Source organism: Lampetra fluviatilis, unplaced genomic scaffold, assembly GCF_964198595.1.
Source record: "Lampetra fluviatilis unplaced genomic scaffold, kcLamFluv1.1 SCAFFOLD_777, whole genome shotgun sequence".
Taxonomy (NCBI): Eukaryota; Metazoa; Chordata; class Hyperoartia; order Petromyzontiformes; family Petromyzontidae; genus Lampetra; species Lampetra fluviatilis.
This window is the reverse complement of record NW_027621756.1, coordinates 850-25,000: the sequence shown is the minus strand read 5'-3', so window position 1 is coordinate 25,000 and position 24,151 is coordinate 850. Positions and strand designations below refer to the sequence as shown.

The 24,151-nt window shown below is 47.5% G+C and overlaps 1 protein-coding gene across 1 annotated transcript in view; it reads left to right on the top strand.

The window, feature by feature from the left end:
• LOC144955660 (solute carrier family 15 member 2-like) overlaps positions 1 to 8,558 on the top strand; it is a gene marked incomplete at its 3' end in the record, with an annotated part of 27,071 nt that extends 18,513 nt beyond the window's left edge. The window contains exons 8-12 of the mRNA XM_078885822.1: positions 1,369 to 1,443; positions 2,299 to 2,381; positions 4,201 to 4,287; positions 5,788 to 5,877; positions 8,514 to 8,558. Coding sequence (XP_078741948.1) covers positions 1,369 to 1,443; positions 2,299 to 2,381; positions 4,201 to 4,287; positions 5,788 to 5,877; positions 8,514 to 8,558 — 380 coding nt within the window. The remainder of the gene's footprint in view (positions 1 to 1,368; positions 1,444 to 2,298; positions 2,382 to 4,200; positions 4,288 to 5,787; positions 5,878 to 8,513) is intronic.
• Positions 8,559 to 24,151: the final 15,593 nt, after the last annotated feature.

Sequence of the window (24,151 nt, the reverse complement as noted above, 5' to 3'; positions counted from 1 at the left end):
TGATGAATCAGTCAGAAGCGACTGGGTTCGATTCCCGACTCGGGTGCCTCTCCCTGTGTGTGGTGCTGATGTTCTCCCCCTGTTCTGCAGAGAGAGTGTGAGAGAGTGTGAGAGTGTGTGTGAGTGTGTGTGAGTGTGAATACATGAGTGAGTGTGAGAGAGTGTGAATACATGAGTGAGTGTAATAGAGTGTGAATACATGAGTGAGTGTGGGAGAGTGTGTGAATACATGAATGAGTGTGAGAGAGTGTGTGAATGTGAGAGAGTGTGAGTGAGTGTGAATACATGAGAGAGTGCGAGTGAGTGTGAATACATGAGTGAGTGTGAGAGAGTGAATACATGAGTGAATGTGATAGAGTGTGAATACATGAGTGAGTGTGGGAGAGTGTGTGAATACATGAATGAGTGTGAGAGAGTGTGCGAATGTGAGAGAGTGTGAGTGAGTGTGAATACATGAGAGAGTGTGAGTGAGTGTGAATACATGAGAGAGTGTGAGTGAATGTGAATACATGAGTGAGTGTGAGAGAGTGTGGATACATGAGTGAGTGTGATAGAGTGTGAATACATGAGTGAGTGTGGGAGAGTACATGAATAAGTGTGAGAGAGTGTGTGAATGTGAGGGAGTGTGAGTGAGTGCGAATACATGAGTGAGTGTGAGTGAGTGTGAATACATGAGAGAGTGTGAGTGAGTGTCAGTGTGTGAGTGTGTGAATATGAGAGAGTGTGAGTGAGTGTGAATACATGAGAGAGTGTGAGTGAGTGTGAATACATGAGTGAGTGTGAGAGAGTGTGTGAATGTGAGAGAGTGTGAGTGAGTGTGAATACACGAGAGAGTGTGAATACATGAGTGAGTGTCAGTGTGTGAGTGTGAGAGTGTGAGTGAATGAGTGAGTGTGGAGTTTGTATGTTCTACCCTGAATGGTTCTCCAGTTTCCCTCTCATAGCTAAACCCACACACACAGTGGAACTGCTATTGGCCAGGCCACAACCGAATGCTGACAAATCGCACGCTCATCACTCCGCCAGGATCACGCAGCAGCAGCAGCAGCAGCAGCGACATCGCCTCCCCACTGCCGACAAATTGGGCATGACCCCTCCTGAAAACGAATCTTGAGACTCAGCGAGGCAATGCACTGCAAACGAGCGCAAGCGTGAGACGAATCGACAGAGTGCGGTGAGAGTCTAGCCGTGGGCAGTCTCCCGCCAAATAACAACGTATTAACCAGCGTCTGTCTCTCCCTGTCGCTGTGTCTCCCCTGTCCCTGTCTTCCCCGTGTCCCCGCATCCCCATGTCTCTGTGTCCCCCTGTCTGCGTGTCCCCCTGTCTCCCTGTCCCCGTGTCCCCCTGTCCATGTCCCCGCGTCCCAGGCACGCAGTGTTTCAACCAGGACTGCTTCGCTCTGGCGTTCGGAGTTCCCGCAGTGCTCATGGTGGTGGCGCTGGGTGGGTCCCTGGTGGCGATAATGATGATGGTGGCGATAATGATGATAATCGGAGGGAGTGAGATGATAATGATGGCGGTGATGGTGGTGGTGATGTCACCCTTTAATCGGCTGCGTAACGCTGTGTGGAAGCTACCTGGCCTGTCGTTCCACATGAAGCTTTGAGTCTTCTCGGTCACAGTCATGCCCTCCCTTCTCTATGCTTGCGAAACGTGGAGCCCTCTAATGGGACATCTGCTCCAGTTACAAACATTCAGGCTGGCCTGCCTACGATTCATCCTGGGTTTAACTTGGCTGGATTGTGAGGAGCTCACAAATCGTTGAAAGTCCTATAGGTGAGCTCCTCTTATCATGCGAGGAGCGGCACGGGCTACAGAAGAGATTGACTGATAACCGATACCAGCGGTGTCAAGATCGGCCTCTATGGAGGAGGCTCGTGAAGGACGCTACTGCGCAGTTGGAAGCAGTCGCCCTCCAGCAATAATGGAGGGCAGAGTAGCGGAGCGATGCTCACAACAACGAGCGGAGCGCCGGGCGGCTAAAATGTAGCAAGTTGGCACAGTGGGTAGCACAGGTGGTGCATCTGTCAGTCATCTCAAGCAGTGAAGCCATAGCACCTGCCTCTGTCACGTGACCTATCCGCGAGCCTTCGACACGTCACGTGGCCTTGGAGTGCATCGGCCTTGGACAAGCGCCGTGGTGACGTCATTGCCACTAAGTGGCGAATGGCGTCTTGCGTTGATAGTGGTGATGGGAACACAATGATGTTTATCGGAGACAATGGGATGATGATATTATCAAAGTGGTGTTTATCGGACACAGAATGATGATGGTGGTGGCGGTGATGTGATCACAGTGGTGTTTATCGGAGGCAGTGGGATGTACAAGAAAGTTCCTCCCAAGGGGAACATTCTGCTGGAAGTGTCGCGCTGCATTGGGGTGAGACAAGCACCACTACAGCCACCACAACTACCACCACCACCACCACCACTACAGCTACCACAATCACCACCACCACCACCACCACTACAGCTACCACAACTACCACCACCACCACTACAGCTACCACAACCACCACCACCACCACCACTACAGCTACCACAACCACCACCACCACCACCACCACTACAGCTACCACAACCACCACCACCACCACTACAGCCACCACAACTACCACCACCACCACCACTACAGCTACCACAACCACCACCACCACCACCACCACTACAGCTACCACAACCACCACCACCACCACCACCACCACTACAGCTACCACAACTACCACCACCACCACCACCACCACTACAGCTACCACAACTACCACCACCACCACTACAGCTACCACAACCACCACCACCACCACCACCACCACTACAGCTACCACAACCACCACCACCACCACCACCACAACCACCACTACAGCTACCACAACCACCACCACCACCACCACCACAACCACCACTACAGCTACCACAACTACCACCACCACCACCACCACCACTACAGCTACCACAACCACCACCACCACCACCACAACCACCACTACAGCTACCACAACTACCACCACCACCACCACCACTACAGCTACCACAACTACCACAATCACCACCACCACCACCACCACAACCACCACTACAGCTACCACAACCACCACCACCACCACAACCACCACTACAGCTACCACAACCACCACCACCACCACCACAACCACCACTACAGCTACCACAACCACCACCACCACCACCACAACCACCACTACAGCTACCACAACCACCACCACCACCACCACAACCACCACTACAGCTACCACAACCACCACCACCACCACCACAACCACTACAGCTACCACAACTACCACCACCACCACCACAACCACCACTACAGCTACCACAACCACCACCACCACCACCACCACAACCACCACTACAGCTACCACAACCACCACCACCACCACCACAACCACTACAGCTACCACAACTACCACCACCACCACCACCACAACCACCACTACAGCTACCACAACCACCACCACCACCACCACAACCACCACTACAGCTACCACAACCACCACCACCACCACCACCACCACAACCACTACAGCTACCACAACTACCACCACCACCACCACCACAACCACCACTACAGCTACCACAACTACCACCACCACCACCACCACTACAGCTACCACAACTACCACCACCACAACCACAACCACCACTACAGCTACCACAATCACCACCACCACAACAACCACCACTACAGCTACCACAATTACCACCACCACCACAACCACCACTACAGCTACCACAACTACCACCACCACCACCACCACTACAGCTACCACAATTACCACCACCACCACCACCACAACCACCACTACAGCTACCACAATTACCACCACCACCACCACTACTATTACCACAACCACCAGAATTACCACAACTACCACATTAATCACAACCACCACAACTATAATCAACACAACCACCACACCCGCCACAATCACCAATATAACCACGACCACAATCACCACAGCACCACCACACCACCACACCACTATAACCACCACCACCAACACCAACAATCGTAATAACCACCACAACAACTACAATAACCACTCAATGCGTTCGGGTGCAGGTCAGCAACTCTGACCTCCACGTTGCCCCCCCCCCCCTCGCGCCCCTACCCCCTCGCGCCCCTACCCCCTCGCGCCCCTACCCCCTCGCGCCCCTACCCCCTCGCGCCCCTACCCCCACAGTTCGCCATCTCCAACCGGTTCAGGCACCGCGGGAAACAGTTCCCCAAGCGGGACCACTGGCTCGACTGGGCCCGCGAGAGCTACAACGTGAGCCCCCACCGTCAACCACCCGCCCACACCACTCCTCGTGTTCCTCCTGCCTTTGTGTGTGCACCTTGTGTGTGTGCACCTTGTGTGTGTGTGTCTGTGTGTGTGTGTGTCTGTGTGTGTGTGCACCTTGTGTGTGTGTGCACCGTGTGTGTGTCTGTGTGTGTGTGTGTATGTGTGTGTGTGTGCACCTTGTGTGTGTGTCTGTGTGTGTGTCTGTCTGTGTGTGTGTGTGTCTGTGTGTGTGTGTGTTTCTGTGTGTGTGTGTGTGTGCACCTTGTGTATGTGTCTGTGTGTGGTGGCCTGCCTGCGATCCGTCCTAGGTTTAACCACCAGGCTTGAAAGATATGGACCCGGTCCCATCGGTGAGCTCCTCTGGCAGGCAAGGCTGCGTTGGCTGGGTCATGTACCCCACATGCCCAGCCACCGCATGCCCAAACATCTTTTGTTTGATCGCAAAGAGGGGGCTAAACGGTCACGGCACGGGCTAGAAAAGAGATGGACTGAAGTGGTATAGAAGTATGTGGAGCTGAGTGGACTTGCCGATGACTGGTACCAGCGGTGTCTCAAGATCGGCCTCTGTAGAGGAGGCTCAAGAAGGACGCTACTGGGCAGTTGGAGGCAGTCGCCCTCCAGCAACAGTGGAGGGCAGAGGAGCGACGCTCACAACAACGGGACGGAGCACCTGGTAGCTAAAACACAGCAAGTTGACACAGTAGGGGGCACAGGTGGTGCATCGGCCAGTCATCTCAGTCGGTCAACCCATGGCACCTGGGTCTGTCCTGTGACCTCTTGCCAGTGGACGTTTAACACTTCACGTGGTCTGAAAGCACAATTAGCCTGGCACAAGCGCCGTGGTGACGTCGCCGCCACCTAGTGGCGTATGGCGGTTGTTGCTGTATGGAGACAACCAAGACTGGGACTCTCTGTCACAGCTGCCTGTGATTGACAAGGGGGCTCAAGTGTAGCGAGCTGATGGTCTCAGCCCGGTCACAAATGAATCGCATATGGATCCACGGACTCCCATAGAGACCCATAGACTCACATAGAGATCCATAGACTCAGGCAGAGATCCATAGACTCGTGCAGAGACCCATAGACTCATGCAGAGACCCAGACTCCCGCAGATACACATAGACTCACACAGACCCATAGATTCACACAGAGACCTATAGACTCATGCAGAGACCGATAGATTCACATAGACTCTGAACTCGCACAGAGACTCGTAGACTGATAGAGAGACGCATAGACTAACTGATAGAGCCCGATAGACTCACGTAGAGACCCACAGAGACCCCACAGACTAACATAGAGACCCACAGAGGAGTCCCATAGACTCACACAAAGACTTATAGACTAACACAGACCCATCACATCGGATGGCAGAGCGCGTGGGCAGCTGCCGCCCTCTACTGCGTGTGAACCAGAGGTCACTGGAAGAAGCGGAGATCTCGGGGGTAGCTCTGTGATATCCGGTTCCTCTCCCTCGTCCTGTAGGGACGACTCATCGCTCAGATAAAGATGGTGTTTAAGGTGCTCTTCCTCTACCTGCCGCTGCCCATGTTCTGGGCACTCTACGACCAACAGGTGAGTTGTGAGTGGGGTTTATGTGTGAGTGCACAGGTGAGGTGTGAGTGAGTGTACGGGTGAGTTGTGAGTGAGTGTACGAGTGAGTGTACAGGTGAGGTGTGAGTGGGTGTATGGGTGAGTTTACAGGTGACGGTACCGGTGAGGTGTGAGTGGGGTTACGGATAATTGTACGAGGGAATGTGTGTGTGTTTAACGATCCCAAGTCTAAGACCAGGAAAAGCGCCGAGCAGAGATGATCTCCCAAAGCACACTGCTTGGCGAGGGTGGCGTTTGTGGGCGGACTGCCCTACATGACATCGTCACAACTGTCTGGACCACTGGACGGGTTCCACAGGATTGGAAGGATGACCTGGTGGCCCCCTCTTTAAAGAAGGGGGACCGCACAGGCTGTAACAACTACAAGGGCATTTCTCTCCTCAGTGTGAGGCCGAGAAAGGTCCTGGCAAGCATTATTCAACATCACCTTGTCAGGCACGCTGAGGAGAGGCTTGCAGAACCCCAATGCGGTTTCAGGAAAGGGCGGTCCTGCACAGATGCCATATTTTCTGTCCGTCTGCTACAGGAGAGGTGTAGGGAATTCCAACAAGACCTACATCTCTGCTTTATTGACTTGGTCAAGGCCTATGATACCATCAGTAGGCCTGGGCTCTGGGTTGTTCTTTGTGCTTTCGGAGTCCCTGACCCTCTGCTCACGATCATTAAGGGCCTTCATGATGGTGAGCGGGCCCGGGTAAAACTACGTGGCCGGGAGTCGGAGCCTTTCCCTGTACACCTTGGGGTGCGACAGGGATGTCCTCTGGCTCCCACATTATTTAACATATATTTTGACCGCGTAGTTCGTGAAGCCGTCAATAGCTGTACCGGGGGAATTTCCATTTGGTACAGATATAATGGGATGCTGATCGACGCCCGGGTGCGATCAAGGGATGGCTCCCTATTGGTCAACCACGTTATGTATGCCGATGGTTTGGTAATAGCTGCTCATTCAGAAGAGGAGTTGGAGACACTGCTGCTGAGACTGGAGCGTGCCACTAAGAGATGGGGCCTTACCATCAGCCCCACCAAAACTAAGCACCTGCCTGGGTATTTTGTACCATCGGACACTCCACCCCCACAACTCCCAATCGGCGATGGGGCAGTTGTGGAGAGAGTGGAGAGTTTCCCATACCTGGGCAGTGTGCTTATGACCGGCTCCAGTTTAACAGCAGAGGTCTCACTCCGAATCAGTCGAGCAGCAATATCTTTTCATCGGTTGCGTAACGCTGTGTGGAAGCTACCTGGTCTATCGCTCCACACGAAGCTTCAGGTCTTCTCGGCCACGGTCATTCTATCGCTTCTCTACGCTTGCGAAACGTGGACCCCCCAAATGGACCATCTTCGCCGGCTGGAAACATTTAGGCTGGCCTGCCTACGATCCATCCTGGGTTTAACCAGGCTGGATTGTGTGAGGAGCTCACAAATTCTTGAAAGATCTGGGCAAAGTCCCATCGGTGAGCTCCTCCGGCAGGCAAGGCTGCGTTGGCTGGGTCATGTAGCCCGCATGCCCAGGCACCGCATGCCTAAACAGCTTTTGATCGGCCGGATCGAGGGGGCGTAACGGGCGCGGCACGGTCTAGAGAAGAGATGGAGTGATGTGGTACAGGAGGACGTGGAGCTGAGTGGACTTGCCGATGACTGGTACCAGCGGTGTCAAGATCGGCCTCTGCGGAGGAGGCTCGTGAAGGACGCTACTGGGCAGTTGGAGGCAGTCGCCCTCCAACAACAACGGAGGGCGGAGGAGCGACGCTCACAACAACGAGCAGAGTGCCGGGTGGCTAAAGCACAGCAAGTTGGCACAGTAGGGGGCACAGGTGGTGCATCAGCCAGTCATCTCGGCACATGCGTAGCTAGGGGGGGGCAGGGGGGTACATATGTCCCCGGGCGCCAAGGTAAAGGGGCGCCAAAATGAGGCTTACAACGTTACATTATAACTTATTGCGGCGGGCGCGGCAGCCTGAAACTACTGCACAAATCTACACCTCAACCTAAAACTTCAATGGGACAAGATCGTCTCAGCGATCTTGCTCTTCTTAGCGTTGAAAGAGAAACATTGGAAAAAACAGATTTTGATTACGTGATTGACCAGTTTGCGACAGTGAAATCAAGAAAAATGAATCTTTTGTAAACTATGTCAACGAGTCTACGACAGTGACTGAGTGAGCCATGTAATATAATTTATAGAAATTTGCTTCTTTAAATACAATGTTTCATTAAAATTTTAATTGTTATTCCTTATTCGATGAAATAGGAAAATGTGATTAAACGGGGGGGGGGGGGGGGGGGGGGGGGTGCGCCAATTTTATAGTTTGTCCCCAGGCGCAAAATATCCTAGCTACGCCTCTGCATCTCGGTCATCTCAGTCAGTCGAACCATGGCACCTGGATCTGCCCCGTGACCTCCTGCCAGCGGGCGTTCGACACTTCACGTGGCCTCAAGGTGCACATGGCCTGGCACAAGCGTTGTGGTGACGTCACCGCCACTTAGTGGCGAATGGCGGTTGTTGTTGTTGTGTGTCATTGTGTGTGTGTGTCATTGTGTGTGTGTGTGTCATTGTGTGTGTGTGTCATTGTGTGTGTGTCATTGTCTTTGTGCAGGGATCGAGGTGGACTTTCCAGGCAACCCGCATGGATGGCGACTTTGTAAGTTAACGCCCCACGGCACCCTATATACACCCTACACACACACACTACACACACACTACACACACACTACACACACTACACACACTACACACACACACTACACACACACTACACACACACTACACACACTACACACACTACACACACACTACATACACACTACACACACACTACACACACACTACACACACACTACACACACACACACACTACACACACACACTACACACACACTACACACACACTACACACACTACACACACTACACACACACTACACACACACTACATACACACTACACACACACTACACACACACTACACACACACTACACACACACACTACACACACTACACACACACTATACACACACTACACACACACTACACACCCTACACACATACTACACACACACTACACACACACTACACACACTACACACACACTACACACACACTACACACACACTACACACACTACACACACACTACACACCCTACACACATACTACATACACACTACACACACTACACACACCCTACACACATACTACACACACTACACACACTACACACACTACACACACACTACACACACTACACACACACTATACACACACTACACACACACTACACACCCTACACACACACTAAACACACACAATACACATTACACACACACCCTACACACACTATACACACCCTACACACACACTACACACACTACACACACAATACACACACACACTACACACACACTACACACACTACACACACACTCTACACACACCCTACACACACACTACACACACACTACACAGACTACACACACACTACACATACTACACACACACTAGACACACACTACACACACTACACACACACTCTACACACACTACACACACACTACACACACACTACACACTACACACATTACACACACACTATACACACATTACACACACACTACACACACACTACACACACTACACACGCACTACACACACACTACACACACACTACATACACACTACACACACGCAGTAAATATACACACATTACACACACCACACACACTACACGCGCACTACACACACACTACACACACACTACATACACAGTAAATATACACACATTACACACACTACACACACACTACACACACACTACACACACTTCACACACTACACACACACTACACACACACTACACACACTACACGCACACTACACGCACACTACACACACTACACAAACACTACACACACACAACACACACACTACACACACACTACACACACACTACACACATTATATACACAGACTACACACACACTACACACCCTACACACATACTACACACACACTACACACACACTACACACACACTACACACACACACACTACACACACACTACACACACTACACACACACTATACACACACTACACACACACTACACACCCTACACACATACTACACACACACTACACACACACTACACACACACTACACACACTACACACACACTACACACACACTATACACACACTACACACACACTACACACACTACACACACACTACACACCCTACACACATACTACATACACACTACACACACTACACACACCCTACACACATACTACACACACTACACACACTACACACACACTACACACACACTATACACACACTACACACACACTACACACCCTACACACACACTACACACCCTACACACACACTACACACACACACTACACACACTACACACATAATACACACTACACACACACTACACACCCTACACACACTACACACACTACACACCCTACACACACACTACACACACTACACACACAATACACACACACACTACACACACACTACACACACTACACATACCCTACACACACACTACACACACACTACACAGACTACACACACACTACAAATACTACACACACACTAGACACACACTACACACACTACACACACACTCTACACACACTACACACACACTACACACACACTACACACTACACACATTACACACACACTACACACACATTACACACACACTACACACACACTACACACACTACACACGCACTACACACACACTACACACACACTACATACACACTACACACACGCAGTAAATATACACACATTACACACAACACACACACTACACACGCACTACACACACACTACACACACACTACATACACAGTAAATATACACACATTACACACACTACACACACACTACACACACACTACACACACACTACACACACTACACACACTACACACACACTACACACACACTACACACACACTACACACACTACACGCACACTACACGCACACTACACACACTACACAAACACTACACACACACAACACACACACTACACACACACTACACACACACTACACACACACTACACACACACTACACACACTATATACACAGACTACACACACACTACACACCCTACACACATACTACACACACACTACACACACACTACACACACACTACACACTACACACACTACACACACACTACACACACACTACACACACACTACACACACACTACACGCACACTACACACACTACACACCCTACACACATCCTACACATACACACTACACACACTACACACACTACACACCCCCTACACACATACTACACACACTACACACACTACACACACACTACACACCCTACACACACACTACACACACACTACACACACTACACACACACTACACACCCTACACACACACTACACACACACACTATACACACACCCTACACACACACTACACACACACTACACATTACACACACACTACACACCCTACACACTACACACACTACACACACTACACGCACACTACACACACACTACACGCACACTACACACACTACACGCACACTACACGCACACTACACACACTACACAAACACTACACACACACTACACACACACTACACACACACTACACACACACTACACACACACTACACACACTATATACACAGACTACACACACACTACACACCCTACACACATACTACACACACACTACACACACACTACACACACACTACACACACACACACTACACACACACTACACACACTACACACACACTATACACACACTACACACACACTACACACCCTACACACATACTACACACACACTACACACACACTACACACACTACACACACACTACACACACACTATACACACACTACACACACACTACACACACTACACACACACTACACACCCTACACACATACTACATACACACTACACACACTACACACACCCTACACACATACTACACACACTACACACACTACACACACACTACACACACACTATACACACACTACACACACACTACACACCCTACACACACACTACACACACACACTACACACACTACACACACAATACACATTACACACACACTACACACCCTACACACACTACACACACTACACACCCTACACACACACTACACACACTACACACACAATACACACACACACTACACACACACTACACACACTACACACACACTCTACACATACCCTACACACACACTACACACACACTACACAGACTACACACACACTACACATACTACACACACACTAGACACACACTACACACTACACACATTACACACACACTACACACACATTACACACACACTACACACACACTACACACACTACACACGCACTACACACACACTACACACACACTACATACACACTACACACACGCAGTAAATATACACACATTACACACACCACACACACTACACACGCACTACACACACACTACACACACACTACATACACAGTAAATATACACACATTACACACACTACACACACACTACACACACACTACACACACTACACACACTACACACACACTACACACACACTACACACACACTACACACACTACACGCACACTACACACACTACACACACTACACAAACACTACACACACACAACACACACACTACACACACACTACACACACACTACACACACACTACACACACTATATACACAGACTACACACACACTACACACCCTACACACATACTACACACACACTACACACACACTACACACACACTACACACTACACACACTACACACACACTACACACACACTACACACACACTGCACACACATTACACACACTACACACACACTACACACACACTACACACACACTACACGCACACTACACACACTACACACCCTACACACATCCTACACACACACACTACACACACTACACACACTACACACACCCTACACACATACTACACACACTACACACACTACACACACACTACACACCCTACACACACACTACACACACACTACACTTACTACACACACACTACACACCCTACACACACACTACACACACACACTATACACACACCCTACACACACACTACACACACACTACACATTACACACACACTACACACCCTACACACTACACACACTACACACCCTACACACACACTACACACACACTCTACAAACACTACACACACACTACACACACAAAACACACACACACTACACACACACTACACACACACTACACACACTACACACACACTCTACACACACCCTACACACACACTACACACACACTACATAGACTACACACACACTACATCACACACACTACACATATTACACACACACTACACACACACTACACACACTACACACACACTACACACACACACACTCTACACACACTACACACACACATTACACACACACTACACACGCACTACACACACACTACACACACACTACATACACACTACACACACGCAGTAAATATACACACATTACACACACTACACACACATTACACACACACTACACACGCACAGCACACACCCTACACACACACTACATACACAGTAAATATACACACATTACACACACTACACACACACTACACACACTACACACACACTACACACACACTACACACACACTACACGCACACTACACACACTACACACACTACACACACACTACACACCCTACACACACACTACACACACACACACTACACACACACTACACACACACACACTACACACACACTACACACACACTACACATTAAACACACACTACACCCTACACACACTACACACACTACACACCCTACACACACACTACACACACTACACACACACTCTACACACACTACACACACACTACACACACAATACACACACACACACACTACACACACACTACACACACACTACACACACTACACACACACTCAACACACACCCTACACACACACTACACACACACTACACAGACTACACACACACTACATCACACACACTACACATATTACACACACTACACACACACTACACACTACACACACACTCTACACACACTACACACACACTACACACACACTACACACTACACACATTACACACACTACACACACACTACACACACATTACACACACACTATACACACACTACACACACTACACACGCACTACACACGCACTACACACACACTACATACACACTACATACACAGTAAATATACACACATTACACACACTACACACACATTACACACACACTACACACACACTACACACACACTACATACACAGTAAATATACACACATTACACACACTACACACACACTACACACACACTACACACACACTACACACACACTACACACACTACACACACACTACACGCACACTACACACACTACACACACAGTACACACACTACACACACACTACATACACACTACACATTCTACACACGTTACACACATTACACGTACACTACACACACACTACACACATTACACGTACACTACACACACACTACACACAGTGCACACACTACACACACACACTACACACACACACTACACACACAGTAAATATACACACGCTACACACACACTACACACACACACTACACACACACACTACATACACACTACACACTACATACACACTACACACTACACACACACTACACACACACTACACACACACTACATACACACGACACACACACAGTAAATATACACACACTACACACACACTACGCACACACTACACACACTACACACACACTACACACACACACTACACACACACAACACACACACTACACACACACTACACGCAGTGCACACACTACACACACACACTACACACAATACACACACACACTACACACACACTACACACACACTACACACAGTGCACACACTACACACACACACTACACACTACACACACTACTCACGCACAGTAAATGCACACACTACACACACACACTACACACACACACTACACACACTACACACACACACTACACACACTACACACACACTACACACTACACACACACACTACACACACTGCACACACACTACACACACATACTACACACACTACACACAGTAAATACACGCACACTACACACACACACTACACACAAACTACACACACACACTACACACACTACACACACACACTACACACACACACACACCACACATACACACTACACACACACACACCACACACAGTAAATATACACACGCTACACACACTACACACATACTACATACACACTACACACACACAGTAAATATACACACATTACACACACTACACACACACTACACACACTCTACACACACTACACACACATTACACACACACTACACACACACACTACACTAAACACACACACTACACACACACACTACACACACTATACACACTACACGCACACTACACACACTACACACACTATACACACTACACACACACTATACACACTACACACACAGTATTCACACACACTACACACACACTACACGCACATTACACACACACTACACACACACTATACACACACTATACACACACTACACACACACTACACACACTACACACACTATACACACTACACACACACTATACACACTACACACACAGTATTCACACACACTACACACACACTACACGCACACTACACACACTACACACACACTACACACACTACACACACACTATACACACACTATACACACTACACACACAGTATTCACACACACTACACACACACTACACGCACACTACACACACTACACACACACTACACACACTACACACACACGATACACACACTATACACACACTACACACACTACACACACTACACACACTATACACACTACACACACAGTATTCACACACACTACACACACACTACACACACACTACACACACACTACACACACACATTACACACACACTACACGCACACAGTAAATATACACACGCTACACACACACACACTACACTAAACACACACACTACACACACACACTACACACACACACACTACACACACTACACACACACTACATACACTACACACACTACACACACACTACACACACACTACACGCACACTACACGCACACTACACGCACACTACACACACTACACACACACTACACACACACTATACACACACTATACACACACTACACACACACTACACACACTACACACACTACACACACTACACACACACTATACACACTACACACACAGTATTCACACACACTACACACACACTACACGCACACTACACACACTACACACACACTACACACACTACACACACACTATACACACACTACACACACTACACACACTACACACACTACACACACACTATACACACTACACACACAGTATTCACACACACTACACACACACTACACGCACACTACACACACTACACACACACTACACACACTACACACACACTATACACACACTATACACACACTACACACACTACACGCACACTACACACACTACACACACACTATACACACTACACACACAGTATTCACACACACTACACACACACTACACGCACACTACACACACTACACACACACTACACACACTACACACACACTATACACACACTATACACACACTACACACACACTACACACACTACACACACTACACACACACTATACACACTACACACACAGTATTCACACACACTACACACACACTACACGCACACTACACACACTACACACACACTACACACACACTACACACACACTACACACACACTACACGCACACTACACACACTACACACCCTACACACATCCTACACACACACACTACACACACTACACACACCCTACACACATACTACACACACTACACACACTACACACACACTACACACCCTACACACACACTACACACACACTACACACACTACACACACACTACACACCCTACACACACACTACACACACACTATACACACACCCTACACACACACTACACACACACTACACATTACACACACACTACACACCCTACACACTACACACACTACACACCCTACACACACACTACACACACACTCTACAAACACTACACACACACTACACACACAAAACACACACACACTACACACACACTACACACACACTACACACACTACACACACACTCTACACACACCCTACACACACACTACACACACACTACATAGACTACACACACACTACATCACACACACTACACATATTACACACACACTACACACACACTACACACACTACACACACACTACACACACACACACACTCTACACACACTACACACACACATTACACACACACTACACACGCACTACACACACACTACACACACACTACATACACACTACACACACGCAGTAAATATACACACATTACACACACTACACACACATTACACACACACTACACACGCACAGCACACACACTACACACACACTACATACACAGTAAATATACACACATTACACACACTACACACACACTACACACACTACACACACACTACACACACACTACACACACACTACACGCACACTACACACACTACACACACTACACACACACTACACACCCTACACACACACTACACACACACTACACACACACTACACACACACACACTACACACACACTACACACACACTACACATTAAACACACACTACACCCTACACACACTACACACACTACACACCCTACACACACACTACACACACTACACACACACTCTACACACACTACACACACACTACACACACAATACACACACACACACACTACACACACACTACACACACACTACACACACTACACACACACTCAACACACACCCTACACACACACTACACACACACTACACAGACTACACACACACTACATCACACACACTACACATATTACACACACTACACACACACTACACACACTACACACACACTACACACACTACACACACACACTCTACACACACTACACACACACTACACACACACTACACACACACTACAGACTACACACATTACACACACATTACACACACACTACACACACACTACACACACTACACACGCACTACACACGCACTACACACGCACTACACACACACTACATACACAGTAAATATACACATATTACACACACTACAAACACACTACACACACTACACACACACTACACACACACTACACACACACTACACACACTACACGCACACTACACACACAATACACACACACACACACTACACACACACTACACACACACTACACACACTACACACACACTCTACGCACACCCTACACACACACACTACACACACACTACACAGACTACACACACACTACATCACACACACTACACATATTACACACACACTACACACACACTACACACACTACACACACACACTACACACACACTACACACACACACACTCTACACACACTACACACACACTACACACACACTACACACTACACACATTACACACACACTACACATGCACTACACACACACTACACACACACTACACACACGCAGTAAATATACACACATTACACACACTACACACACATTACACACACACACTACACACGCACTGCACACACACTACACACACACTACATACACAGTAAATATACACACATTACACACACTACACACACACTACACACACTACACACACACTACACACACACTACACACACACTACACGCACACTACACGCACACTACACACACAGTACACACACTACACACACACTACACACACACTACACACACACACTACACACACTACACACACCCTACACACATACTACACACACTACACACACTACACACACACTACACACCCTACACACACACTACACACACACTACACACACACTATACACACACACCCTACACACACACTACACACACAATACACATTACACACACACTACACCCTACACACACTACACACACTATACACCCTACACACACACTTCACACACTACACACACACACTACACACACTACACACACACCACACACACAATACACACACACACTACACACACGCTACACACACACTACACACACTACACACACTCTACACACACCCTACACACACTACACACACACTACACAGACTACACACACACTACATCACACACACTACACATATTACACACACACTACACACACACTACACACACTACACACACACTACACACTACACACACACTCTACACACACTACACACACACTACACACACACTACACACTACACACATTACACACACTACACACACACTACACACACATTACACACACACTATACACACACTACACACACTACACACGCACTACACACGCACTACACACACACTACATACACACTACATACACAGTAAATATACACACATTACACACACTACACACACATTACACACACACTACACACACACTACACACACACTACATACACAGTAAATATACACACATTACACACACTACACACACACTACACACACACTACACACACACTACACACACACTACACACACTACACACACACTACACGCACACTACACACACTACACACACAGTACACACACTACACACACACTACATACACACTACACATTCTACACACATTACACACATTACACGTACACTACACACACACTACACACATTACACGTACACTACACACACACTACACACAGTGCACACACTACACACACACACTACACACACACACTACACACACAGTAAATATACACACGCTACACACACACTACACACACACACTACACACACACACTACATACACACTACACACTACATACACACTACACACTACACACACACTACACACACACTACACACACACTACATACACACGACACACACACAGTAAATATACACACACTACACACACACTACACACACACTATACACACTACACACACAGTATCCATACACACTACGCACACACTACACACACTACACACACACTACACACACACACTACACACACACAACACACACACTACACACACACTACACGCAGTGCACACACTACACACACACACTACACACAATACACACACACACTACACACACACTACACACACACTACACACAGTGCACACACTACACACACACACTACACACTACACACACTACTCACGCACAGTAAATGCACACACTACACACACACACTACACACACACACTACACACACTACACACACACACTACACACACTACACACACACTACACACTACACACACACACTACACACACTGCACACACACTACACACACATACTACACACACTACACACAGTAAATACACGCACACTACACACACACACTACACACAAACTACACACACACACTACACACACTACACACACACACTACACACACACACACACACCACACATACACACTACACACACACACACCACACACAGTAAATATACACACGCTACACACACTACACACATACTACATACACACTACACACACACTACACACACACAGTAAATATACACACATTACACACACTACACACACACTACACACACATTACACACACACTACACACACACACTACACTAAACACACACACTACACACACACACTACACACACACTACACACACTACACACACTACACACACACTACACACACTATACACACTACACGCACACTACACACACTACACACACTATACACACTACACACACACTATACACACTACACACACAGTATTCACACACACTACACACACACTACACGCACATTACACACACACTACACACACACTACACGCACATTACACACACACTACACGCACACTACACACACACTATACACACACTATACACACACTACACACACACTACACACACATTACACACACACTATACACACACTCTACACACACTACACACACACTACACACACATTACACACACACTACACACACACACTACACTAAACACACACACTACACACACACACTACACACACACTACACACACTACACACACTACACACACACTACACACACTATACACACTACACGCACACTACACACACTACACACACTATACACACTACACACACACTATACACACTACACACACTATACACACTACACGCACTATACACACTACACACACACTATACACACTACACACACAGTATTCACACACACTACACACACACTACACGCACATTACACACACACTACACACACACTACACGCACATTACACACACACTACACGCACACTACACGCACACTACACACACACTATACACACACTATACACACACTACACACACACTACACACACTACACACACTATACACACTACACACACACTATACACACTACACACACAGTATTCACACACACTACACACACACTACACGCACACTACACACACTACACACACACTACACACACTACACACACACTATACACACACTATACACACTACACACACAGTATTCACACACACTACACACACACTACACACACACTACACACACTACACACACTACACACACACTACACACACACTATACACACTACACACACAGTATTCACACACACTACACACACACTACACACACACTACACACACTACACACACACTACACACACACTATACACACTACACACACAGTATTCACACACACTACACACACACTACACACACACTACACACACTACACACACTACACACACTACACACACACTATACACACTACACACACAGTATTCACACACACTACACACACACTACACGCACACTACACACACTACACACACACTACACACACTACACACACACTATACACACACTATACACACACTACACACACACTACACACACTACACACACTACACACACTACACACACACTATACACACTACACACACAGTATTCACACACACTACACACACACTACACGCACACTACACACACTACACACACACTACACACACTACACACACACGATACACACACTATACACACACTACACACACTACACACACTACACACACTATACACACTACACACACAGTATTCACACACACTACACACACACTACACACACACTACACACACACTACACACACACATTACACACACACTACACGCACACAGTAAATATACACATGCTACACACACACACACACTACACTAAACACACACACTACACACACACACTACACACACACACACTACACACACTACACACACACTACATACACTACACACACTACACACACACTACACACACACTACACGCACACTACACGCACACTACACGCACACTACACACACTACACACACACTACACACACACTATACACACACTATACACACACTACACACACACTACACACACTACACACACTACACACACTACACACACACTATACACACTACACACACAGTATTCACACACACTACACACACACTACACGCACACTACACACACTACACACACACTACACACACTACACAGACACTATACACACACTATACACACACTACACACACTACACACACTACACACACTACACACACACTATACACACTACACACACAGTATTCACACACACTACACACACACTACACGCACACTACACACACTACACACACACTACACACACTACACAGACACTATACACACACTATACACACACTACACACACTACACACACTACACACACTACACACACACTATACACACTACACACACAGTATTCACACACACTACACGCACACTACACGCACACTACACACACTACACACACACTACACACACTACACACACACTATACACACACTATACACACACTACACACACACTACACACACTACACACACTACACACACACTATACACACTACACACACAGTATTCACACACACTACACACACACTACACGCACACTACACACACTACACACACACTACACACACTACACACACACTATACACACTATACACACACTACACACACACTACACACACTACACACACTACACACACACTATACACACTACACACACAGTATTCACACACACTACACACACACTACACGCACACTACACACACTACACACACACTACACACACTATACACACACTATACACACACTATACACACACTACACACACAGTATTCACACACACTACACACACTACACACACACTATACACACTACACACACAGTATTCACACACACTACACACACACTACACGCACACTACACACACACTACACACACTACACACACACTACACACACACTACACACACTACACACACTACACACACTACACACACACTATACACACTACACACACAGTATTCACACACACTACACACACACTACACGCACACTACACACACTACACACACACTACACACACTATACACACACTATACACACACTATACGCACACTACACACACACTATACACACACTACACACACACTACACACACTACACACACTACACACACACTATACACACACTACACCTACACTACACACACACACTATACACACACTATACACACACTATACACACACTACACACACACTACACACACACTACACCTACACTACACACACACACTACACACACGCTACACACACACAGTTTATCTGAACCAGTCCTGGGCCTCCACTAGGTAGACGCGGCCTCAAATGAGTACCTGGTGCGGTGTTGACACATCACCACTGGGGAGACAAAGGCGGTCGGGCCACCCTCCCCTCGTGTGCCGTGCCGGCCTTCATAGGTGTTGCTCGTGACAGCACTTGCCCCAACAGTCTGTTAAGGCTACACGGGAGATCTTTGTCTTTGCTTGTGTGTATGCAGGGATCGTTAGTCATCCAGCCTGACCAGATGCAGGTGCGTGTCCACTCACTCCACTCCCTCACCACTCCCTCACCACTCCCTCACCACTCCCTCACCTCACCACCCTCACCACACTCACCACTCACCACTCACTCCCTCA